This window comes from Pagrus pagrus (assembly GCF_965226575.1).
Source record: "Pagrus pagrus genome assembly, chromosome: 16".
Lineage (NCBI taxonomy): Eukaryota > Metazoa > Chordata > Actinopteri > Spariformes > Sparidae > Pagrus > Pagrus pagrus.
Window position 1 is genome coordinate 24,400,867 of NC_140200.1, and position 25,911 is coordinate 24,426,777.

The 25,911-nt window shown below is 40.2% G+C and overlaps 1 protein-coding gene across 1 annotated transcript in view; it reads right to left on the reverse strand.

Moving 5' to 3' along the window:
- Positions 1–25,911, reverse strand: part of cd2ap (CD2-associated protein) — a 68,826-nt gene that overhangs the window by 16,197 nt on the left and 26,718 nt on the right. Inside the window, exons 4-14 of the mRNA XM_084377912.1 lie at positions 23,408–23,508; positions 22,634–22,760; positions 22,029–22,207; positions 17,875–17,959; positions 17,321–17,415; positions 15,416–15,514; positions 13,592–13,645; positions 5,895–5,931; positions 4,855–4,917; positions 1,147–1,291; positions 788–897 (exon numbers count right to left, since the gene is read on the reverse strand). Coding sequence (XP_084234038.1) covers positions 788–897; positions 1,147–1,291; positions 4,855–4,917; positions 5,895–5,931; positions 13,592–13,645; positions 15,416–15,514; positions 17,321–17,415; positions 17,875–17,959; positions 22,029–22,207; positions 22,634–22,760; positions 23,408–23,508 — 1,095 coding nt within the window. The remainder of the gene's footprint in view (positions 1–787; positions 898–1,146; positions 1,292–4,854; positions 4,918–5,894; positions 5,932–13,591; positions 13,646–15,415; positions 15,515–17,320; positions 17,416–17,874; positions 17,960–22,028; positions 22,208–22,633; positions 22,761–23,407; positions 23,509–25,911) is intronic.

A 25,911-nucleotide genomic window follows, 5' to 3' on the forward strand; every position in this document is an offset into this window, starting at 1 on the left:
AGCTTCACTGTGAAGAATGATGTTTGTGTTAGTTCCACAGTAGAAGGTCGTTTTCGCATTCATTGCTCAAAGGGTACATTTTCTCTGAGTACTGAAAATCTGATTTTAAGAGGCGGTTCTACGAGCATCAATCACAAATAGCTGGAAGCCAATTCTGGTCCAATATTCTTCATACACAAGTGTGATGTGGAATCATGAAGCCTTCAGTTCACATACAGTGAGCATGGACTTTACAGTGAAGTAGGACATATCTTGTGTCCAGCAGTTTTGAAATGATGGATATCTGCATGTTCATATAGTCTGGATTTTTTTTAATGAGGCAGAAAGAATAGATGCTATTTTTAGGATTTTTTATGTGGTGGTTGACTTAATGTCACACAGACATTAGGAAATGTTAATGTATGGCTTAAAGGAGCGCTCTGTAGTTTTGTTAAACAAATGTTAATGAGAAGAGAAAGATCTTCATTGGCTGATTGTTTTTCTGCCTAAATAAACCAAATAAACAAACTCTCTTTGTTTTAATGACATAATTCACAATAAAGTGAATCAACAAACTGACCTTAAAGGACAACACAATTTCATATGGTTTAATTTTGTTTATACATGGCGGACCCTGCCACCCAGCTTACATCATATGGTGAACATAAATAACTAAATACATTTTTTTACATTCTTGGCATAAGCGAGAAAACAGATGTGTTATTCTATGCCAAATGTTTTCCAATCACCCCATTATTCATGATTTTGACTGTATTTTGACATAGTCTGTAGGCCAAGCTGTACATACCAATATCCGTGGACTTCTCCCCCCAGTCCCCAGACAGAGTTTTGGGTTTGGTGGGCAATAATGGCTCGAAGTCGGACTTTGGTCGCGTGGAAGGCACCTCTCCATTGTGCCTGCACGTAACAGAGAAAAATTGGAAAAGAAAGGGAAGAAACATTTATTGTGTAAACAAGAAACTTTCCTGTCCTTTCAATAGAATACCATGTCTTTTTGAGACTACCTTCATCTCTGTTACAATATCCAGGACATACTCTGGTGCTGTATGGATCAAAAAGCACTGGAGGTTTGAGTTTACAGTGTCAAACGTCTGTGGCTTTGAGACAGATGGACAAATAGGCGGCATGGATAGGCGGTGGGCTTACTTGTGGCTTGGCGAGGGAGCAAGAGGCTTGTCAGGCCTCTTTGGTGGGAGGCTTCCTGGTCTGCCTTTCCCAGGAGGAGGGATTGGCTTCTTGGGTGGGACCACCGGTGCTGCAGGCTTGGATGGTTTGTGATCTGGCCTGTCAACTGAAAGTGAAGAGTTGAGATGAGTTGAGTTGAGATGCATAAAGAAGGGGGAGAGGAGAACAATGAAACTAAATTTCACCTCCCTGCTATCACTTTACAATCACACACAGTAACTGAGGGCAACTTAATGAAGTACTAGTCACAAAAGTCAATTTGTTTTTGTGCAGAGCTCAAATGACCAAACGACTGATGTTCAACAAGCTTGTCTGCTGACAAAGTCTGTCCCCCAGCTGAACTTTTAGTGCACAGTTAGTCCTTTTACCTTCTTCACCTCATGATGACATTGTGTTCTAACTTTCTTTGATTTCTGGATCATGATGGCAAATATGGAGTGGATGATAACTACAGTCATGATAAAGCTTTCACACAACCTGAAGGAGAGCAGGAAATGAAGAGACCAGCTGCATCCATATTAATGGTCAATGGAGATTTTATCACCATATAATTGCTCGTCATCGAGCTCTACTTCTTCAACAAACACGGGTCATGCTTTTATCAAGTTCATGCACTAAAACAAATCAGGAGCCGCGCTGCAGCAGCAACGCAGCCTGTGTGGACACAAACACGTGAGTGAGCAGCAGCAGCTCTGTAACGCAGCTGCCACGCAGTAAACAGGCAGCCAGTGTGGCCAGCCTGTTATGCTATTAACTAAACATAATGTAATGAAGTGCACTGAAACCACCAACTTGGTCCAAACAGAAAACATTGTTTTCTCCAGGATAATACACTTGGTAAAGCTGTGCTGAATTGCAACTGATCTGTTCTGTTGCCTTTAGCACTTCATATCACTTGAACTGTCTTTAAATACTCTTCACTTACAGTGTAAATTTCAGTTCCCCTTTTTTAACTAGGTATAAACAGACAGAAGTCACTGTTTGATTAAAAAATGTATCACTAGAGTATGTGACTGGCTCGTTAAGAGTGAAAAATGCCTGCTTTGGTGCCTTCACTAAAACAAATAAAAATGTTTTCAATGATTAACAACTAGAGAATCTCAGAGGAGTTATAGCAAATGACAGAATTCCATTTTTTTTTTATTTTGAGCTCTGCTTCATTGAAAAACCAGACAGTTTGTCTTCTTGTATAGACTTTGAGAATGCCAATACTTTCATACCATCAGCCCCATGAACTTAACAAGTCCAGAACATATTATCTGTTCTGTTTATATTTAAGAAAGGGCAAAGTCAGCTACAGCTTACAGTTAATAATAGTCACGTTGGATATGCCATAAGTGATTTGCATGCTCTAAATGTTCGGTCTAATTTGCATCTGAAATGGAGGATTAGCATGCACTTGTTAACTGTGGGGGGACTTTTCTAAAATGAGTGATGCTAACTGACATCGCCTGCGCTACGATTTGAAAAAGACATCACTGCTGGGCTGAACCAGATGTTAGAAGATCTTTGAGGAGTGGTAGATGCAACTAGGAAATGAAAGATTAGTGATGTTTTTCTGATTGAAGCTGAAGGCATTATATAATGAGATGACATAGATTTAGTCAGGAGCAAGATAGAATAACAGAACTACAGTCACGCTAGAAAAGAAACTCATAGAATACACATTGTCTGAATTCATCAATCTTTTAATATATATCTTTATTATATTATTATTGTTATTAGTTTAATGATTTAATAATCATCATTGCTCCCACTGGCTGTTCTATCAGTCTGTTAGTAGACATGAGCAAAGGAATATCACACAGCACTTTAGTTAGGAAGCTGTGTATCGCTCCTGACGAGCAGGTCAGCACACTGCATAGCATCCGCCATCAGTGTGTGAATGTGTATGTGAATGGCGGAATGTCACATGTGTTGCAAATCTCTGACTGGTCTGAGCAGAAAGGTACTATATAAATATAAGTCTGTTCTAATTATTCTCCAGGAATATCAAATGTTTTGAGTTTTGATTTGTTCTAAAGTCATTATGACAAATTCTAAATGGATTCTACTCACCACTGATTCATAACTATAAATAATGAACTATAATCATTAACATTCTACTACTGGTAACCACTTTTAATATGGATTAAAAGCTCTATAGAGACACACTGAATAGACAATTAACTAGGTCTGAAATTCTTGCAAGGTGCAAAAGATACTGACAGAGCAGGCAAACGCACGCACGCACACACCATTTCCTGTGTGTGGCTCAGTAAGACTGCATTGACGGTACGTCTGTCTCCTCACCAAAAATGACTACACAACTACAATAAAGTGACCTCGGGCGTCAATGCTTCCTACCTATCTATTCATTTCTTTTTATATCTATTCATGACAAATCAATTTCAGTCGAGCTGAATTTCTCTCATTTTTTCCTTGCTGCTTTGCTTTGGATGTTATTTAGCTTTGGACGTTATTTAGTATTACAGCATGTGTTAACGTGGACTGTTTGTACTACCTTCACTGATTCCATGTGTCATATCAGTTTTGTCTATGCTGGTTTGTCTATGCAAAGACATACTAAACATACAATGTCGGAAATATGCGTCACTTTAACCTACAATTGCTTTCATTCAATGTTTCAGTAGATTAATGAGAAATAAATCCACTCTGAAAGCTCAGAGTGAGAAAAGGAGGAAAAAAAGGAAAAAGACAAAAGGAAAATGAAAAGAAACTTTCACAAGGAACTAAAGGAACAATTTTCTTGGATACCACCAGATGGTTATTGTCAGGGCTCTACAAATCCTTTTCACACTGACTGCACTGGAGCGCCTAACTTTTTCATCTAGGTGCACCAGAACATAATTTGTGTGCACTTAATAATACATTTAAAATGTCTTTTAAGTTATTGTAAATAACAGTGCAAATGCATGTTTTTCTTCATTTAAATCCCAGCAGAGCAACAAGAAATTGTGATAACCTCAATTGTTTAAAATTAACTAAATGAATAACTAAATGTCAGGCGCACTGGTGTGACCAATAAAAATGTTGAGGTTGCGATTTTGGTTGCACATGCACCCAAAAAATCTGGCACTACAGCCCTGATTGCTTAAGTTTGTCTTGACCACTGCCAGTTGCTACAGTATTACAACCACCCTTCTCAGGGGTGTTGAGCACTGAGAACCAACAATAAAGATTTTCAAGCAGAGCAAGATTCCTAATGTTTTTTAATTGAAAAAAGTTTCAGGCCCTAGTTTAGCTCTTGTGGAGCTTTCATAATGCTTTTGAGCTTACTTTAAAAATAAAATATATACTATAATTTGTGTTTCTGCACTTTCAAGGTCCAATTTTTAATACAGTTTGTATTAAACATTTTTAATACGATTGTTGAGTCGCAACTGGTCAAATACTGACTGGTGCCCCATATACCGACCCAAAGCATCAGTATTTGGAAATGAATAAGACTCAACAAGCCCGGAGAGCAAAAGTAGGAAGAATGAATACGCAGGACAGAAATGCACAGAAGAATAAAAAGGAATCACAAACGCCCCTGGATGAAAATGGTCTGGAGTTAATGGCGTAAGACCAGAAGGGAAAAAAAATAGATCATTTCTGATGTGTGGTGCAAAGCCGTGAACGACATGAACAATTATGAGGATAAAACATGAGAGTAATGTATCCTACCTCTGTCCTCCGGCCTGATGGGGTGGGGCTTCTTGTCGGCACTGGGGACGTCTGGCTTGAGAGCTGAAAATCGAAACATTGTCCAGAGTCACTTCACCTGTCTGACCTGACTGATACAACACTCCCCAGACAAAGACAAGGAGCTCGCACACTTTCACAAGCACACATCGCAACCACTGCTCACACACACACACACACACACACACACACACACACACACACACACACACACACACACACACACACACACACACACACACACACACACACACAAACCCAGGCTTTAAGAGGCAGTCACACACATAGAGATTAAAAAAAAAAAATCAATCTATCTGGCAGATAAACACCTCCTTGACCATATATGGCTGTTCACTCAATTTTTTGGCTTTGTTTGAGCGAGACATATAGACTTAATAAAATGAATCTCAACATCGACAGGAAGTCGTGTACAGACACATTTGCTGATGTCTCAGACACAGACAGACATACTGTTACTTCCTGTGCAGACAACAAAACAGTGATGCAAGGGTGCATTTTGCAAAATCTATGTGCTGATATGAAGCGCCGCTGCTTTCATGGTTACCACCATGAAACTATGACCCCCTTTCCACCAACACGAACCAAATAAGACTTTGGGGAAATAAAAATATATTATTATCATATATGATATGTCCTGCCTGTTTTTGTCATGGCTTTAGAGCCGAGTCGTGAAACAAGTCTATGGACAGAAATACACTTTATTAGGTCTATTTGCCTGACATCACCCTTGATGTTTAAGGTTGAGTGGGCACACATGTATTTAAAATAAGAAACTTGGTTGCATGTATTTTAAATTCTAGACTCGGTACCTGTCTTACTTAAAATAAGTGTGTATCAGTGCACCTCTGCATACCCTGAGGTAGCATAAGGTGAACGTATTCAAAAGTAAGTGAGATTTTGTTGGAGCACTATAGCAAGATGCATCAAGTAGCACCATTGCCTCACACCTTCCACTGAGCTGCAAGCATTTAATGAGGCGTTGGGTGCAAAGTGTACCTTACCTATGCTTTTTGATGGTGGAGGTGGCTTCTTCGGCTTCTGACAGAAAGAGAAAGAGGTAGAAAAAAATAGGTCAGCATGACATGAAAGTGGATGGTGAACGCACTCATTAATGCACTCTGACATCTATGGTCTCATATACAGGAACCCTTACCATGAGGGAAGGAGAATGGAACAACAAGTTTGGTTTGGTCCAAACTAGAAAAATCTAATAATATCTGACATTACAGCCTACAACTCAAACCCTTTGTGGTTAGAGAACCTTAAGGAAAAAGTTGAGTAATTATGTTTAAGGCTGCATGCCATTCACTAATAATATGAAGACCTTGTTATACAGTGATGCCCAATAGTGTGTAAAGCGAAGACTCACAACGGTAAGACTCACAAAATCATTCATTTTTAGCTTATTGTGTATCGTAGACACTATACTTCATCAGTTTACTTTAAAGAAGTATAAGCATATATTGCACATCTGCATACAGGCGAATATCCATATGACCTCATGACAAAGCTACTGAATTAGCCTTCCCTGCATCTTTACTACTGCCACTGCTCTGCATTTGAATCCAATACAAGTTTAATCCAATTGGAGCCAATTCAAAAATTACAATGCAAGTTCTTTTTCCGTATCATTTGTTGAGACATTTCACCAGTCAGACAACGTGGCAACAGAAACCGACAGGAAGAGTCTGCACTTCAAGATCAGACTGTTACTTGAAGAAAATTCAGACCCTTCCAAAATGTCGCCTGCTTTTGCTTTGCAGTCTTTCTCATTTGTCTTTCTGTGCCTGATAGGCAGGGCAATGTCTCTGTTAACCTCTCTAGTTTAGGCAAAATGACTGAAAAGGCTATTGCATAACAGCTCAGGGGTCAACAATATAAATGGCCCGGTGGACCGGACGTACTTTTAAAACCGTCCGGGCCACCAGAACACTCCAAGCACTGGCCCCAAGTTCTCCGTCGCTACGACGGATTTCCGTGATTCAAACTTAACAGAGGCGACTTGTGAGATCAATGCAGATCGGAGGAGAACTGTTGGCTGATGTTTATTGACAGATTGTCACACTCTACAGCCAATGGTATCGTTAACAGCGTGTGCTGCCTGACCAATGACAGTGCAGAGACCCACACAGGGCGGGATCTCAACACGGAGCGGCGCTAAAGTTTAGCTGCTTAGCTAGCAAGGACTCGTCGCGCTGCTACGTTATCAACTGAGTTTAGTCAGCACGTGAGAACTCGTCTGACACATGTGTGAAACAACAACTATAGTCTGGACTTTGTCTGCAGTGCATCTGTGTAAACGGCTTCATTCAGCGTCTCTCCCTCCCCTCTGGCACCGTGAGTTACCAAAGTTTTTGGTTAGTTTGACTGTACAGAGTCATGAATGTTGCCTGATTGTAGCTCAATGCTGAAATCTTGTATATAACATATAGAACAAAGCCTCAGAGCTTCTTTGATTATTAACAGTATGTTAGTGATGACAGAAAGGTGATAACTCGCCATCAGACTGACAAGGCTGCAAAAGTTGCTGTTTGTCTGATGTATTTTTCTGTTAAACGATAATAGGCTCACTTTAAACAATATTATTAATAATAATAATTAATGATGATGATGATGATGATGATGATGATGATGAGAAGAAGAAGTAGAAAAATAGCACACTGAAAAGTTCTGTAGATGGTTGATTATTTGAAAGAGTAAAACTTGAGAAGCTTGGCAAAAAAAAGGCATATTGATTTCATGAAAATTACATTGAAAAGACAAAAAACATTTTAACACTTTTGATTTATGTATTTGCACTTTTTGACCACAGTACTGCAGTATTAAAATAAATGTTATTAAATCAAATTGTTCTTTTTCGTTATTATGGGGATCGAAATTTGCCACATTGTCTACCCCTGCAGCTGAACCATTTTGGTCCTAAACAACTGTTTTTCAGTCAGGATTTCGACCACACCAAAGCACTGAGGCACAGCAGAAGGTCTTGAACAACATCCGCTTAACATCCGTCGTAAATTTTTGTCTTGAATTATTACATCTCAGTGCTGAATTCACCCACAGCATAGTATAAGACATACTGAAAACTGGATGGGACCTTCTGCCACTGGTGTTAAACTGGTTTGAATCCTATTAGAGCGACAGGGACTACATTGTGTCGATTTACTCTACTACAACTCATTTATATGTTTATTTTAATATCATCTTGTGTTCCATCGATTTCATAAGATGCTTTACAAATAAACTTGCCTCACCTTTAAGTTAACAAGCATGTTTTTGCTTTCTATATGCTTAGCCAGAGGGTTGGAGAGATAGGATGAGTGAAGTAGTTGAATATACACAAAAACAAACCTCTTATGCAAGGCTTTCAGGGCTCTGTGTGGCCTTAAAATCAGAAGCTGTTATTCAAATAAGCATTGTACATTACCAAGAACATCAAACACGGATTACTGGACTAAATAGCAAACATGTACAACCCCAGTCTTTCTGCAGTACTCTGACTAGGACCTAAACCTCAAGGGGTTCCATCTGTGGTGGAAATTGGTGGGAGGAGAGGCACAGCACAGCAGATGTCACTGGAAATATACCAGGCCAGCATTTTGCACCACGCAACATTTGTCTACTTAGACAGGCAGGCGGTGGTGGATGCCACTTTCAAATTCAAATTCCTTTTACCGCTTGAACTGGTGAAGACCCCTTCTTATAAATCACTCCTAATAGGTCTGTACTGATAAGTTCGAAGCTCCATCGTAACATTTAGAGTCTAATTCTAAATCAGTATTTAAATGCTTTGCAGTTTTCCTTTACTATTTTCATGTGTATTTATTCTGTTTAAACCTGGTATTTCTGCACAGATGCAGATAAATATAAGGCTACACTAATATTATTAGTATTATTCTATTTGTAAAATTGGACTTGTGCGATAAAAACATTTCCAGTAAATCCAGAGTGTTGTAAAGCCGCAAAGTCAAAATCTACGGACAAAAAGATAGATATAATCATGGAATTTGGAACTGATTACAGCTAATAACATATTCTGCTTCAGCCCATTTTGTGTTTGTGGTCAGCCTTTAGAAAACAGCATTTCTTCACAATCTGTTCACTCTTCCGTTGCCGGACACACAGGAAGGCACACGCCTGTATAAAGGGGACGGTCTAGCAGCAATCTAATAGCGCAATAAATTACATTTATATGACCACAATAAGCATTTCAGCTGTAACTCTATTATTACGGTAAATTACGGTTGCAAATACAAAGATCAAATTATGTGCCTGCATGTGCTCCATTTAATCTAATGAACCACTTTATTCGAACTGAGGAATTCGCTCGAGAATTTGTTTCTAGGGTGATGACATGATAAAATATGTCAACTGACATTCAAAGCTTTGTTTAAAAAAAACTCAATAATAGCTCTGAATGTGAAAAAAAGAAGATTTATGACATTAATGCCTTTGAGCCAAAGCAAAAGATAATGACTGATTCTTACCAGCATATCTCACTCTCAACGGTAAAGCTTTCCTCTCTGCTGATTACCATTTGAATGTGACAGGTATGTTCGCCATCTGCAGTCTCCAAGTCTCACTCACATATATAACAGTGTGATTAAACTAGTCAGACCCACTTCAACCCTGCTGCAACAGCAGGCATGACATACTGTATATGTCTGACAACAGTAGTGCCTGAAGCAGCACAGAATGGTAGACCTGTGGCTGCGTTGACTAATATGGCTGATTGTATAACTGTATTGGTACACTTTCATAATAGTGTGAATGTGAGCGATAATTTGTCGTAGAAAGTACAGTTTATAATTTATTGAGAACAAAATGACATAACAGCGGTCATTGAAAACCAAAATCACCAAAATCACACCGAAAATCCAAGTAAAAAGTTGAAATCACAAGTTGATCCAACTTGTGTTAATTCCATCAGTGCAACCCATAATGTGACTCAGTAGTGTGTATGGCCCCCTCATGCCTGTATGCACTCATCTGGGCATGCCCTGGATGAGTCGGCAGATGGTGTCCTGGGGGATCTCCTCCCAGACCTGGATCAGGGCATCAGTGAGCTCCTGGACAGTCTGCGGCGATACTTGGTGTCGGATGCACCGATACATAACGTCCCATAGGTGCTCAATTGGAATCAGGTCAGTGGAACACGATGGCCAGTCAATGGCATCAATACCTTCGTCATCCAGGAACTGCCAACACGCTCTGGCCACATGAGGCCGGGCATTTTCCTGCACCAGGGCCCACTGCACCAGCGTAAGGTGTGACAATCACTCGGTGAGATTTCATCCCAGTACCTAACAGCAGTCTGGGTACCGTTGGCTATGACATGGAGGTCTGTGTGACCCTCCAAGGATGTGTCTCCCCAGACCATGGCATAACGTTCACCACGGCGTCTCCAGACTCTTTCACGCCTGTCACTTGTGCTCAGTGTGGACCTCCTGTCATCTGTGAAGAGAACAGGGCCTCAGTGGCAGACCTGCCAATTCTGGTGTTCTCTCACGAATGCCAGTGGAACTGCACAGTGCTGGACTGTGAGCACAGGTCCCACTAGAGGACATCGGGCCCTCATGCCACCCTCATGGAGTCTGTTTCTGACAGTTTGGTCAGAAACACACACACCAGTAGCCTGCTGGAGGTCATTTTGTAAGACTCTGGCAGTGCTCCTCCTGTTTATCCTCTTACAGAGGAGCAGATACCGGTCCTGCTGCTGGGTTGATGCCCTTCTACGGCCCTGTCCAGCTCTCCTCGTGTAACGGCCGGTCTCCTGGTATTTCCTCCATGCTCTTGAGACTTTGCTGGGAGATGAAGCAAACCTTCTTGCGATCGCTTGTATTGATGTGGCATCCTGGAGGAGTTGGACTACCTGTGCAACCTGACTGGGCTCTAGGTGCCGCCTAATGCTACCAGTAATGATGAGGACACTAGCAGAACACAAAACTAGAGAGGAATCAGTTGGGAGGGAAAAGGAGAGAGCAATTGTCTGTGGCCACCTAAAAAACGATTCCCTTTTTGGGGTTGTCTTGCTTTTGCCTCTCCATTGCACCTGTTGTCGTTTTCATTTGCACCAAAGCAGGTGAAACTGATTCACAATCACTTGTGCTTACTAAATGGAAAGACTGATATCCCTGAAGTTTAACTGACTTTGTGTTATACTGTGATGATTAAGTGTTCTTAATTATTTTGAGCATTGTATATACAGGAGAATCTCAAAAAAATATCATTGAAAAGTTCATTTTTGTCCGTAATTTAATTCAAAAAGTGAAACTTTCATATATTCTAGATTCATTACGCAAAGTGAAATATTTCAAGCCTTTTTTTTGGTTTAATTTTGATGATTATGGTTTGCAGCTCAAGAAAATTTAAAAATCCAGTATCTCAATTTGAATATTACATAGGACCAGTGAGCATTTGTCATTTGTAACAAGATACTTCTTAATGCATTCGTACCCATCTCTGATTGCGGTAAATAAATACATACTTACTTGGTTACATTTTGAATGGTGATGAACTGATTAATGATCAAATTATTCAGGGATGTTCATGACTAATTTCCAGTTAGCAGTCATGATGTGTAATTGTTTCTCAACACTACCGTATCAGTGTTCAAGTTGCTTGTGAGACTGACATTTAATGGCTTTTGACTTCAACGTCATCATTATCATTTTAATCTCTTACCACAGTAATAAGAGTCCCTGCCGGCTGAGTGATGAGGAATGATCGGCTGATTGCTGACGTCCATTAAATAAGCAAGCCATTTACAAACCAATCATATGATATAACCTCAGTGGGTCCCACCTATCACACATATCATATTCACAGGATTAGGCTTTCTTCATAATTACATATGATCCTGCCGGGGGGGTAAATTTCTAATTTATTTTTTTTACTTTCACACTTACAGAAAAAAAGGCTTTCAATTATTTCTTATCAGCATTAGAGAAAGTATGTTGCTTCCAGAGAGGCCTCACTGTGTCACAGCTCAGTGAAAAGCATCACAGCTTCAATAACTGAATACTGATGAGTATTATGAAAAACTGAACAGAGAACATCACCACTTTAGATTTAACTGATTTTATCTCTGCCTTAAACATCTCTGAGTAAGAAAGAGACAAAATGGGAAGGACACTGAATATGTGAGAATTTGAGGGGGTGTGTGCATGTATGTCCCCTCCCCTGTTTGTCATGTGGGTGTCAGCATGTCATGTCCCCTTTGCCTTTCTTTCTGAGGTATAATGAGGTGGGCCAGTGGTTTCTCAAAGTCTTATTCAACAACCTGCATGCATCTGTGGAATCACACACTGTAGCGTCATATTAGCTTCTTCCACCACCCCAAAATATCTCTGGATGCTTGACCTGTTGCACTGCTGCTTCTAAGCAGTGGTCAATAATGTTAATGTTAACTACCCGTTCTTGGAAGAATCAAACATGAACAATAAACAGCATTTTTAGTGAACAACTGAGTGAATAGAGCTTTTGAATGATTCACTGTTCTGTGATTCTCTGTTCTGCAACCCCCTATATAGGGATGCAGGTGATTAGCAGTGACAGCAAGCGGGTGAAGAGGGATCGGTTATCCGGACACCCTGGCTTATTGAGGCACTGAATTGAATTGAATTGAACGCGCAAAGCATTTGGCTAGGAGAGGCAGGTGGGCGAGGGTGTTAAAATGTAGCGCTCTGATTGGCCAACAGCTTTTCACTCCACTTACAGTACACGCAGATTTTTGTGGCTCAGCGGCAGAATCAACTTCATAGATTGAACTTGCATAGAAACTGAAACCAGCGAACTGCGAGATGCAACAAAATGCGTACGTGGAGAGCAGCAATTCGTACAAGCGTACTTAAGGGTCAAAATGCGTGCCGAGTACGAAAAATGCGTACATGTTGGCAGGTCTGAGCATGCATATTAGTAACTTGGCAGTGTTATGTGAAATTAGACAAATAAAGTCAATTGCTTCCTACTAAAGCTTTTTTGCTGCTTGATACAAAAGAAAAACTCCCACGGTTCCCATTATTCATGACTCATCTACAAAAGAAGTCCGTCTAATAGAACATCGTTTATTTGGATTTTAGGGTTTTGGAAACAGTGATTGTTGACCGTGAGTGACATGCTGGCTCTACATGCACAGTGAGTGTGTCTTTGAGCTGCCAGTGTTTTTTGGTCAGTGGAGGAGAGACAATTAGTCTCCTCAGGAGTTGCCCGTTTTAGCTGAGCTGTTTTGTGGGGATCAAATGTAAAACCCAAAGCTGAATTATAAGTTGTCTTACTTTTTGTGGTCGTGCACTGGATTGAAACTGAACTGTTGTGGGATTGTGTGGGAAACAAAATGGATTATTCACCAATTGGATTGATATCTGGGATAAGTCTTTGGCCCCATTCAGACAGAATCAGGCGTTGCAGCGATTCACTACAGGGTGTGCGGTGCAGGAGTGTCATTCCATGGCCTGTTTGTGTGACGTTAATTATGTGATTTTTAACCCCCACCAGTCCAGAAGGTGAAGTTACACACCTCTGTTTCTATTTTTATAATATTTAAGTCCTATATTTTATCAAATTGCAACACATATCACTGAAAAGAAAGTTATCACTGAATTTAAATGGCAAGCATACTGCAGATGGAAATGACTATTTGTGTACATGATCCTCCTATAAAAATACATGAAAAAAATTATCATAGACTAAAACAGCTTACCTCTTCTGACTCCTGCTTAAGTGATGACTTCACTGACCCTCTCGACGAGGGGGTCTAAAAAAAAAAAAAAACACAATATAATTATGGAATACCATCAGTGTAAAACCTCAGATCACCTTCTGTGATGAGACCTCAAGTGTCCTTTGGATCAACATGGAAGAAAAGAAGCGATTAGAAATCAGTTTGCTTTCATTCGGAACAAACACCCACGGAGTAATTACCCTGTACGCTCACTAACACTTTACTCGCTATTAACATGACTGGGTCAAGGATGTCTGGGTCAAGGATGTCTGGAGGAGGATTCTTGACAACAAGCTCAACCCCAAAAGGCATCTGGCTGATTATCAAGGGACCTTATTATCCATGTGGAAAAGCCTTCAGGAGAAATCGAACAGGATTTCTGCATTTGTAAGCTGTCCTTACTGCTCCACAATATTCATTAGATGTAAGTTACAGCACGCCATGTGTCACAGCCGAGATAAAATTGGCAGTTTGAGGGACAGATTCATTCTGGTGTCAGCTCCACTCAATTATAATGTTGGCATTTTACTGCTATGGATTTAAATGGAATACTCAGTAGAGTGCATTCTGCCACCAAGGCCCAACAGTCCTCTTTAATTCAATCAATTAAGACATTTAAATCCACTAGATCTGGATTTTTTTTTCAGATCCGCATCAAATTGTGCTCACTCATAGATACCTGCCACCTGAATACACCAAATTTCTCTCAAGATCTATGCATTATTCCCTGAGAAGTGAACACAAATGTTGGAAAACATCCAATTTTGCAATGATAAAGAGTGTGAGATAAAAAAAAAAACCCATCCCTTTATCCAGATCCGGATTTTATGTCGTCTACTGTACTTCTCCCTCAGGTAAAAAAAAGGATAATGTGCAAATGTGTTTCACTTCAAAAGTTTAACTACTAAAAGCAAACTGTTTCCCAATTCACCGAGAAGTCCATCCTCTGTGTATTTGTCCTGCCAGTCTAAACCTTCCACACCACACTGGTGTATGTTGCATATTGGGCCCCACCTGGCTTTCAAACTACTTGTGAGGACACAAATTAAGTTTGTGTCATGTGAAGCGACAATAAGCAGAAGACATTTTTGAGAATTCCACAGTTGCAGTGCAGTTTACATAAAAGTTTGAATGTGGGAATACTCGCATTATGTTCTACTTTGATGGCAGTGCATTAAAGACAAACACACACTAAAACTTCATAACATTCACAGATTTACAGAATATTTCATATTACAAAGATGATGATACTGAATATTTAAGGGCAGCAACTAATGTTTAGTGTCATGATCTACTAATTATTATTATGTTTTATTTAACCTTTATTTAACCAGGAAAAGACTCATTGAGAGTCCTGAGTCCTGGAAATGCGGCCCATATGTCAGAAAATAGTTAAAAGTGCAACAGTCCACAGTGATTGTTTTGTGCGACAAACAGTCCAAAGCCCAAATATATTCATAAAAGCTGGACATTATCAGAATTGAAAGCTGGAACTGAAGGAAAAATAGTTCAGATTGCTTAAAAGATGTGTTAAACATCAGCAACACCAACTAATGATTATTGTCATTATAGATTAATCTGCCAATTATTGTCTTAATGAATTGATTAATCATTAAATCTATAAAATTAACATAGCCCAAAGTGCCCTTTTCAGAATCATTCTAAAACCCAATGACTCTTCGTTCATATTGTAAATGACAAAGACAAGCAGCAAATCCAGCAAATGTTGGACATGTTTGCTTAAAAATGACTGAAAAGATTCAATTATCAACACAGTTCATTTAATTCATTATCTGATCTCACCTCTTTCTCTGCTTCAGAATGGATGGAGACAAAGTTGTCAGGAAACACACCTTCTCTTCCCCCGATCTCTCCTCGCCACCAGCCGGGTTCTCCTGTGTCCTGTTAGAAAACAAATTAAAAATGGGTGCATTGTGACAACACTTCAGTAATCAATTTGTGGTCTTGGTTTTGTCTCTTTCTGTCTAATGTCCGTCATATTATTTTATTTTTTTGCGACAAGAAGCGGATTCAAAAGAAAAGAAAATACATTTTCACGATGATTAAGTCCCTTGACTGTAGCAGGGAGGAAGACGGATGGAAAATGGCTCTAGAATCAAAAAGGTTGAAAAGGAGATGAAAATACAAAAAAACAGATCTGATCATTTAACAAGCACTTCTCAACAGTCACCACTAGATGGTGGTAGCTTTCTAAACTATTCTCTGCATGAATCTGAAGGAGTCATGGTTATGTGTCACCATGTGTGTCTGCTATAAAACAACAACACCTGAGTCAGAATCATCACAGGTCGACAACATGTCAGAGGTGTCTGAGCTCAGGCAGCAGAGTCTGTGCTGGTTGTCTTGAATCGTTTCCTCATGAATGACAGTGACTCAACAGGAGGGACTCGGGACCAATACTCTGGATAAAGTCAGTCTACTAAATGGGGCTTTATAAAAGCACAGAGGTGTGACAATATAATAATAATAATAATTATAATACATTTTATTTATAAGCGCTTTTACAAATGCTCAAAGACACTTTACACTTTGAAAATCATAAAATATACAGTTTAAAACAGTAAAAGACAGTATAAAACACAGAAAACAGTATAAAACAAGCACATCAAGATTATATATTAAAAGCTAATTTAAAAAGGTGCGTTTTGAGCATGGTTTTGAGGTGTGTGCAGGTACGGATGGGTTTGGGGAGTGAGTTCCAGAGGGAGGGGGCAGCGATGGAGAAGGCTCTAAATATAACATTTAATTTCTTAGTGGCCGTCATTTTAAGAGTAAGCACAATAATGTTATATGTTATATACTAGAACAAAAAAAGGCTTCAAGAATAAAACGTTCTTGCTTTTAGCAATCCTATACTTTATTTGTAAATCCCTCAACAGGTGTGAAAGAAGGAAAAGAAGACATTCAATGTGCTTAATGTCCTTACAGACTCTTATGATGATTACATACAGTGAATGTAGCATAAAGGGACTCAAGCCTTGTTTCGTTTTGAAACCCTATTGTTGTAAAAACAGATGCGTGAATTTACCTTTTACCTTAAAACTGAGACTACTGGTCATCACAAGGGGCTGGAGAAGGGACTACTAGGCTAATAATGGTTTACATGAAATGCTGTGTTTCCAATAACAGAAGTGCTGTGTATTTTGACACCGTGTTTTCCTGCATGAGAAGTCTATTTAGTTGTTTTGTCTTCCCCTAGTATATAGGGGATCCTGATCTCACATGTTCTGTTGTTAAGAAATGAAATTGTGTTCTACAACTGTGTTCTACTAATCTACAACTACATGGCTTGTAAGTTAGGAGAAATCTGACACATACTTTGATGACTGCTGCCATGTTTATCCAGTAATGACAGCCTAGTGAGAAGCTAATTCATTCAATCCAGTGTAGGAATGAGTCATTCCAATGTCGGAGAAAAGAAGAGCACCTGGAAGACTTGAGTTCAGGCTGCAATGGACAGATGAGGCTTGGAAAGGCTAATGTTACCTTGGCTTTTAGACAAGAACTAAAATCTGTTCTGCAGTTATGAGCAAGCACACAGGGTGACATAGGAAAACCAATCTAGCAGGTTAGTTCAGCTTATCTGGCTTAGTGCTGTCTTCCTGTTCTCCCTGGTTGAGTTTCACTGGTTTGACCAAATTGTTGTCCTGTTCCACAGCTTTAATGCTGGGAGCCGTGAAAACGTACCTTGCTCAGGATGTGGATGATATCGCCCTCCTTCAGGGTTAGTTCATCCTCATTGGAAGCCTCAAAGGCAAACGTAACTTTACAGTACTCTTTAGCTAAGGAAACAGAAATAACAAGGATTCAGTGACAGGAGCACACAGAGTAACTAAACAGAGCATACTAGATGTACATACACATACGTACAGCTATTTGTTTTTTATGCAAGCACACAGATAAGCACAGATGTCTTAAAAGAGAGTTGACAGACTTCTTGTGGATATAAACATTCTAACATAGCCCTCAAACACATACCACATACAATTCACGACAATTCTTTTGAATAACTGGTGAAAATTGTTAACATGTTTCCAGCATTTGCAAGTGAGTCGGATGCAAATTTAACAGTGGAGCTGTAACTAATGACAGATGCAAATCAAGCTAACAAGGCTAACACGGCAGCTTTACATGTAAAACAGAACAGCTGTTTTGCCTCTCACACAACAATGAATTGGTGACATTGAATACACTTTCTACACATCAAAGCATCCTGTTTCTGTACTTTTACGGGGTTTTACCTTTGGATTTGTTGTCTCCGTCTGCTCTCGAGTCTGTCATGTTGGGATGGGCGGGCTTTGCAGCTGATGGTAATGATGGGATTGGCTAAAATGAAGCAAACCATACAGATGGAAATGATTTATCGCACATGAGTGGATATGTGGCTTCATGTGGACGGGCCAGGTCCTGTCTATGAACCGAATGGGTGGCATCATCTGATCTTGACTCTGTCTATTCAAGTAGAATGTTTATGAATGATGCTGTTAATTATGGGGTTAGCAGGTAGAGACTGTAGAGGATACGGAAAGAAACAGTAATTACTGAAAGAAAGTAAACAGTCAAACACAGAAGGCTTGCACCATTTCTGCCTGATGTTACAACTCGGAAGTGATGATCAGTGAGTCACAGGCAACAAAGTCTAAAGAAATAGGACTGTACTACGTTTAACCTGTTACAAGTACCTGAAAGGTGTTTAACAGAACTTTTCGGATTAACAGAAAATCATCCAAAAAAGTACAAAATAAATGTCAAAAATGTCACAAGCAGGATGCGTTATGTCCTGAGACTACTGCAGGCAGAGCAGGATTATGTGTTCTGATCAAGGCCGAATGGAAAAATCCTGAGGAGAGGAGAGTGCGAGAGCATGCGACATGTGGTGGTATGTGAGGAGTGGAGGAGAGTGAAGGAAGCCGTGTTAGTGGTGAAAGAGAGTGTGAGGGCTGTTGTGAAGAGGAGAGAGAGGGAAAAGAGGGGACAGTGTCAGAACAGAGTTACGTGATAAACTAATTGAGTTGAGAGTCTTTACCTGCATGTCAGTATGTTATTATCAACAAGCCACTAATGAGAATACAGTGTGTTTTAAACTTGTGTTTAGTAGGTCAATTTCACATAAGTGAATAGACAGAAAAAGTTCCAACCAGCTTGAGGGTTATTTCATGCATAAATATAATGTCGTGCTCATGTGCTGATGACAGCAAGACATGAGTATTGACAATAAATAGAATCTTCAAATGAATCTGGGCATGTGCTTTCAGTGTAGACACTAAACAGTGTGAGTTCTCAAAAAAGTAAATCTGTGTCAGGCTGACCCGAACATAGACTGAGACTAAGGCTCTGTGTCCACATAGCGTTTTTTTTTCTGAGCGCCAGCGTCTTTTTTAGTCCCCAATGAGGAGCGAGTGTCTGTGGCAGCAGGCGGCTGCCCAGAGAAAAGACGCAGCACCCAGCGTCTGTTTTCAGAGTGTCACAAGTTGAAAACTTCTCAACTTTTCAGAAAGGCTCTTGTGACATCATCGTGGCTCTTTTTCCTGGCCTAGGCAATAATATTCACCGTATTTTTGTCTCCTGGATCATGTCATGCACCCACATCCTCCTTGCTCTGATGTCCTGATGTCAAATAAAAAACTAACTGATAGTTAAATGCAAAGGGGCGGTGTGGATCATACAGGGGCGATTGTCAAGATATGTGTTGTCACAGGGACAAAATGCATGTGCAGCATTTCTCTCTGCACTCCTGAACGCACAGCCGGCGCTTTTACCCCCAACAAAAACACTATGTGGACACAGGCCCTAGGGTGGCTGCTACTAATGGCTATTTTCAGTATCGATTAAACTGCCAATTATTTCACAATTAATTATTTAGTCTATGTCAAAAAATTTGACATCATTTCCTGGAGCCCAAAGTGATGTCTTCAAATTGCTTCTTTTGTCCAACCAACAGACCAAAACCCAAATACTCTTTTACTGTTGTAAATGACAAAGAAAAGCAGAAAAGGAGCAAATGTTTGACATTTTTGCCTGCCGCAAATAAAATCTTACATCATCTCAGTGGAATTTGTTCACTAAGACTACAGATATAAATAAGCCCACCACAGTTCATCTGATATGCATAAGTAAGAGCTGATGTCAGGCTGTTTTGACATGTGTTACACATGTATTCATCTCAACAGCGCTGCGAGTGATGAAATATTAAACAGCCTGTTAACAGCTCAAGAAAAAGATGACAGGTAGAATGAATTTTTGGAATCCTATGTTATAACAAGACTACTTGGACTAACAAGGTAAAAAAATAATATAAAAGCGTATATTTGAAAAGCATGTGATCGACAGCTTCTTATCACAGTGGACTGGAGCTTATACGTCACTGAAAGTGAGTAAAAATAAACATTCAAGGCAAGAGAACAGAGAAGGGAAACAGAAAGGTAGAGTCATGTGAAGATGACCAGGCTGTTCTGTTGCTGCTTGTGGTGTAGTGCTGAACACAGAGCTACTGTAAAATAAGTCTCCTTTACTGGTATCACTGAAGTGTTTTCATTGTGAACTAGTAGCTAGCTTAGTTTGAAGGCAGTTGAGTGTTCATACGTGTTATGAACAGCCACAGTCGAAGAAACAGGAGAAGGCTGGCTGTCACACAAACGAAGAGACTTGATAGAACAGAGCACATTTTCAGACAGTCTCTCCTAGAGGGCATTCATAGTGTTGCACTCAGCTGTACATGTGAAAAGTGACAGAAAGAGTTGTGTACTAGCTGAAAAAAGGTGTTACCGAAAGCTTCTTTCTCACCTTCGATCACAAGACTAATCACTTCATGAACTGTTGCAAGTGTCACACTGTTTTTAAAGTTACAGACATTTTCGACGTTGGAGAGGTGCAGGGCACAGGGTTACCGAAGCTGTTAAACCTTCTGACAAGCAGTTCTGAGGGAGTATACGAGCCCTTTTAGACATGTCAGGCTTGAGTCTCTCACCCTCTGTGTGAGTATCATCAAAGTGACGTACAGTTCACACCTGCTTTTCCCACATGTTCAATTTTGGATAGTTTTGTGTCTGCAATTATATATCTTGCTCCTCTGAATAGGAACGCCTTAAAATACATACTGCACGAGCTAAACCAAACCCTTAAAGGAATAGTTCACTCTAGAACGAAATTCAGTCATTATCGACTCACCCTCATGCTGATGAGAACTCCGATGTAGTTTCTTATTCCTCAAAGTGCAGCTGGAGACCCGCGGGGGTACCGTCCTGCAGTCCTGAGTGGATAATGACTGAATTTCGTTCTAGAGTGAACTATTCCTTTAAAAAGGGCTGCACACGAGCAGTAAAGGTTCTCCCTACATTTTTCATTTCAAATCAATTGATCTCATCAGCACTTCAAGGATTGCCCTATTTTAAGCTCAAAGTCTCTGTAACTTTTCACTGAAAAATATGTCTTAACAGACAAAGCATTACCATATTGAATCCAATGTGTACTCTTTTCAAAAAAGTTTTAAAAATCTTTAAGTGGTTTGGTAATTTTACTTTTCAGTACAATTCAGTGGGTCTACAACTATTCTAAAAACATGCTTTCCTTCTGAAAATGATTCACTGAAAGTTTCCGTCTCTGTGTCCTTCACCAATGTTGCTAATACTTCACTGTCTCATGCAGATGCAGCAGCCAGTAATGCCTTCAAATTTTATTTCATTTTTTGTTTTTTAACTGTTCTGTTTTTCAGCTTTGTTCCTGAAACACATATTGCCTATGGCAGAAATACTGTCATCAGCATTGGAGAAGAAAGCACAGGTTTCAGGTAAAGAGCAGCAGATATTGAGACAATCACTGCCCATGGCATCTTTAACTATCCAACCTGACCAGCCAGTCCGCCACAGGGAGGAGAGGGGAGAGGATGAGAGCAATGCTAATCAAGCTTGGTTTGAAGGCTGCTCCTGGATAATGTCTGGTTGCAGGAAAATGAAACGGACAAATGGGACGGGAAATAAGAGACGGTTTTGCAGACCGCTGTCCTAGATGCAGCTGGACAGAGCGGAGGACTACAGCAGGATGAGGAGACGTGGACTCGCGTTTATTGCATTGATGCTTGGTGCTCAAACACAGTCCAAGTGGATGGACAGTGTTTACCTGATGCCGAACTTTTAATGTAAAGATCCTGACCATATAATCGTCACCATTTTGCTGCTGCTTTTTACAGTCCCCCCACACAACACATGTAAGTTTATAAATAACTGTAGATATGTTCTATGTTTGTGTAGCATGAAGGAGATTATGACTTTTATTTTGTTATGCAACCCTGTGTTTTTATAATCACAAATCACCTGGAACATATTTAAATATGCAAAAAGGACATATTGACAATATTGTGTTTCATACACCGAATATCCAAAGTTAATGTCACACTTACTTTTTCCTTCCTTTCCTCTGTCTCGGGGCTTGGCAGTCGGACCTTTAGTTTGACCGACCCTTGACTGAAGATGTCTCCGAAGCCGACACCTCGGATCTTCTTGGGCTGAGCGATAACTCCGTTCCCTGAGGCAGGTTGAGGCGATGTGGGGGTGGGGGTGCTTTCCATTCCACTTCCATCTGGAGAGGAGATACAACAGGGTGAGGACTACACTGACAATGGATTAATGGCCATAATGCAAAAAGAACATAATCAAAAAACTGGTGAGAGATGCTTTGCATAAACAATTCTCCAAAATCTCAAGCAGAGAATAAATGTCTGAATAAGAGGGAAGAGAAAGTCATCATCTCTTCTTTATGAAAAGGCCAAACGAATGTTTAAAAAAGGCTCAAGTGATCTTTATAAGTGCTCTACATTCACATTGAATCTAAGAACAAGACAAAACAATCTCTTTGCTGAACTGTAGCAAGTGCACCTGTCTAAAGCTTTGTTTGATATGTAGTGTAACCACACAGAAAATTCCAACACACGTTCCCCAGTGTTTTTCCAACTTAGCTGCTGCTGCAGCACCCTTCGCTTTAATGTGGCTGCTGCTTCTGTCTTACCCGTCTCATCTGCTGTCGTGTCGTTGGACTCTGCCTCCTCTCCTGTGGCATCCAGCTCTTTGACAAAGTTGGAGGGAAACAGTCCGGACTTGTTGTTAAAGCTGCCACTCCACCACCCCTCTTCAACCTGCGCAGAGAAGATAGTCACTGTTGAAAATGTTGTTTTGTTTCTGTATTTTTTTAATATAATATATAAAAAATGTGGTTATTCTAAGGTCCCATCTACCTCAGGGACTGAGCTCTTAGGTTAAGTTCCACTAAAATCACCCTAGGTGCTATAGATCAACAGATGTATGCCCACATTTTTCTTAACTAAAAAAATTAAACAAAATCTATCAGGATATGCCGGTAAATAATAGAACATTCTAAATAAATACAGTAAAATGTTTTTGTATGTTGCAATTAGAACTATCATTAACATGTTTTAAGACCCAGATTTCCCCTTCGACAGATTATTAGCACTTCTTGTTCCTCACAGTGTTGACTGCAGCACAGTCCTGTCTATGACTTGTTCTGACTTGCCACACCACAAATAAACCCACTTAACAGTTGCTGTATCTTTGGTGGCTAAATACATTAAGTGGTGGCAAATATTCCACTTACATCAGCATGTCTCAAATTACACACTATACACAATAACATACGCTCTGTGCTGTTTTTACCACAAACACTTCAAGTTCAGCAAAGGTCAATGTGCATATCCCAGGTTAAGGCTTCCCTAAAGAAAACAGTAATATTAGACTCTGTTAGATATTACTATAATCTATCATGTACCTCTTCAATGATCTCAATGATGTCTCCAACCTTCAGCTCCAGCTCATCTTCATTCACTGGCTGATAATCAAACAGCGCCTTGCACTGTCTCTTCTTCGGCTCTGTGAGAGGCAGAACAGAAAACACCAGATCAGTCAACCAACCTGCTGTGTGGCGTCCTCAAAAGTGCATGTGAGCTCGTGCCAGTCACTGTTTTTGTTTTTATCAAATGAGAAGAGCTATGCTGTGTGTATGGGCATGTCTTTGTCTCCTGTGGAATGGCAGAGGGGGCGGTGTGAGAACTCTGACAGGTTTTAAAGCAAACAATCCAGGAAGTAGGCAGGCGAGCAAGAACCCTTACCCTGCTAACAAGGAACTCTGGGACTTTTCTGCAAGGTGATCCTGTGGCAGGCGCCAGACACACCCTTTAAAACAAGCAGAGCCGCACACCAAATTTTTTCTCACTACAACGGAGACCGAACCGGGGAAAGTCAGCAACAACCTGGTCCCCTTTTACCACGAATTACCTCATCTAATGACAACAGCCAGGAGCATCTTTTTAAAACCAAAACTGGAGAGCAAACCTTTCTACTGGCAGGACTCGAAACTAACAGTGTCCAGCTGTCCCATGGCAATAGAAAATTTGTTCAGGATGAACAGTGATCCTCCAGGATGAAAGGGACATTTGTATGTTGCTCAGCAAATGGACTAACAAAACTGAAGTACCACGTATATTTTCTCTATAGTTACTGTGACTGGCTGGCTACTGGTGAGACCTATGAAATTTACGATGCTTCATAATTTGAAAAGGGGGCAGTGAACACGGCATCAATTGGGGACACACCCGATTTGCAAGATTGTGGACAACAAATCTTTGATGAAGGAGGAGGAGAGCGAGTTAGCTGCTGTTATTAGCAGTCAGTGGGAGGCAGAGTCCTGTGGTGTGTTTGGCTGAGGAAGCTAACAGCTAAAGAAGCTGATAGAGCCAACAGCTTAACACACAACAGGACTGAGACTCTCTGCTGTGACAACACAACAAGTTCATAGTAAATAAATGTATGAAAGCACTTCAGATGAGTAAAGTTTGGAGGTAAAGGTATTTTGAATGTCAGTACTTTTAACCAACAACTATAGATGATGATAAAGTAAACCAACATTTTGATTTTGGGGCGGTTTTAGGTCGACTTGTTCCCTTAGAGGGAAGGGTCACTGCAAATCAATACAATGATATTCAGAGTGATCACCTTTATCTAATGATGAAAAGTTTTTATCCTGATGGGAGTGATAAGTATGCAAATGATGTGAATCATATGCTATGGCCTTCACAGTCACCAGATTTCAACCCAGCTGAACACCTATAGGAGATTAAGGGCCAATGTGTTAGACAGCACCACCATCATTAAAACACCAAATGAGGGACAATCCTCAGAAGAGTTGCACAGACTTATAGAATCAATGTCCATGTGCACTGAAGCAGTGGCCCAACATCTTACTAAGATTTGCAATACCAGCAGTGGCCCCAAGTTTGAGAACTCTGAAATAAAAAAAACCCTTACATCCACTCTCAGTGTGAGAAATAGCATTTCTGGAGAGGCTCGGTGTGATGCAATGACGGAGCCTCATGAGCAGGTCAGCATTAGTTTATCTACAGTACATGTTCAGTATTTTATCGTCAGCATCACTGCAGTTTTTCCACTTTTTCACTGCAGGTGCATGAGGCTTTTATCAGTATATAGTGCATGTGTCCCTGCTGATTAATTCAATCAGTCCAATCAAGAAGCAGCATTTCTCCTGCTTGTTAACATCATGTTGCGTGACAGCAGTTTGCAGAGCAGGGAGCAGAGCAGGTGCTGGAGGAGCCCTCTGTCATATGTTCAAGGTACCAACATACAAGAAATGCACAACGCTTAGAATGTTTTTCATTCTAGGCTTTATGTTCAATTTTAGTTCTTATGGAAAACACATATTTAGGAAGTCACTCTTGGATTAGCACCGCAGACCTATTAAGATCTTTCTACTATTCATAACTACATGTTGTGCCAGCACACAATAAATGAATGAATCATCTTAAAACCAGCTGTAATCAACAATCATCGTTTTCAAACATCAATTGTAGATGATGGTCAGTAAGCACAAGCCTCATCAGTTCTACTTTAAACTCAGACAGACATTGTCAACTGGTGGAAATGTGTTAAAGTGTGTGTTAGCCCTGTTTCAGAATATCTTGACAGACAAGTTGACGATCTTCCACTACATGTCACAAAGTGAAAACACCGTAAGCTGATTTTATCAGCATTCTTTTGTTCACTAATGTTTTCTCTGAAGTTGAGCTCTCGAGTCAGGAATCCTCAGTGAACATACCAATCTGTACGAATAGAAATGTAACACCCACCCACACTGCCTTTTCAAGGCAGGAATACTGCAAGATATTCCGCCTCGCCATCTGTAGGTAAATTACAGAGGTGGAATGGGGGGACAGTTTCATTCCGCCTTTGATCCTCCAGCGGAGGTAGAAACAGGGCCGC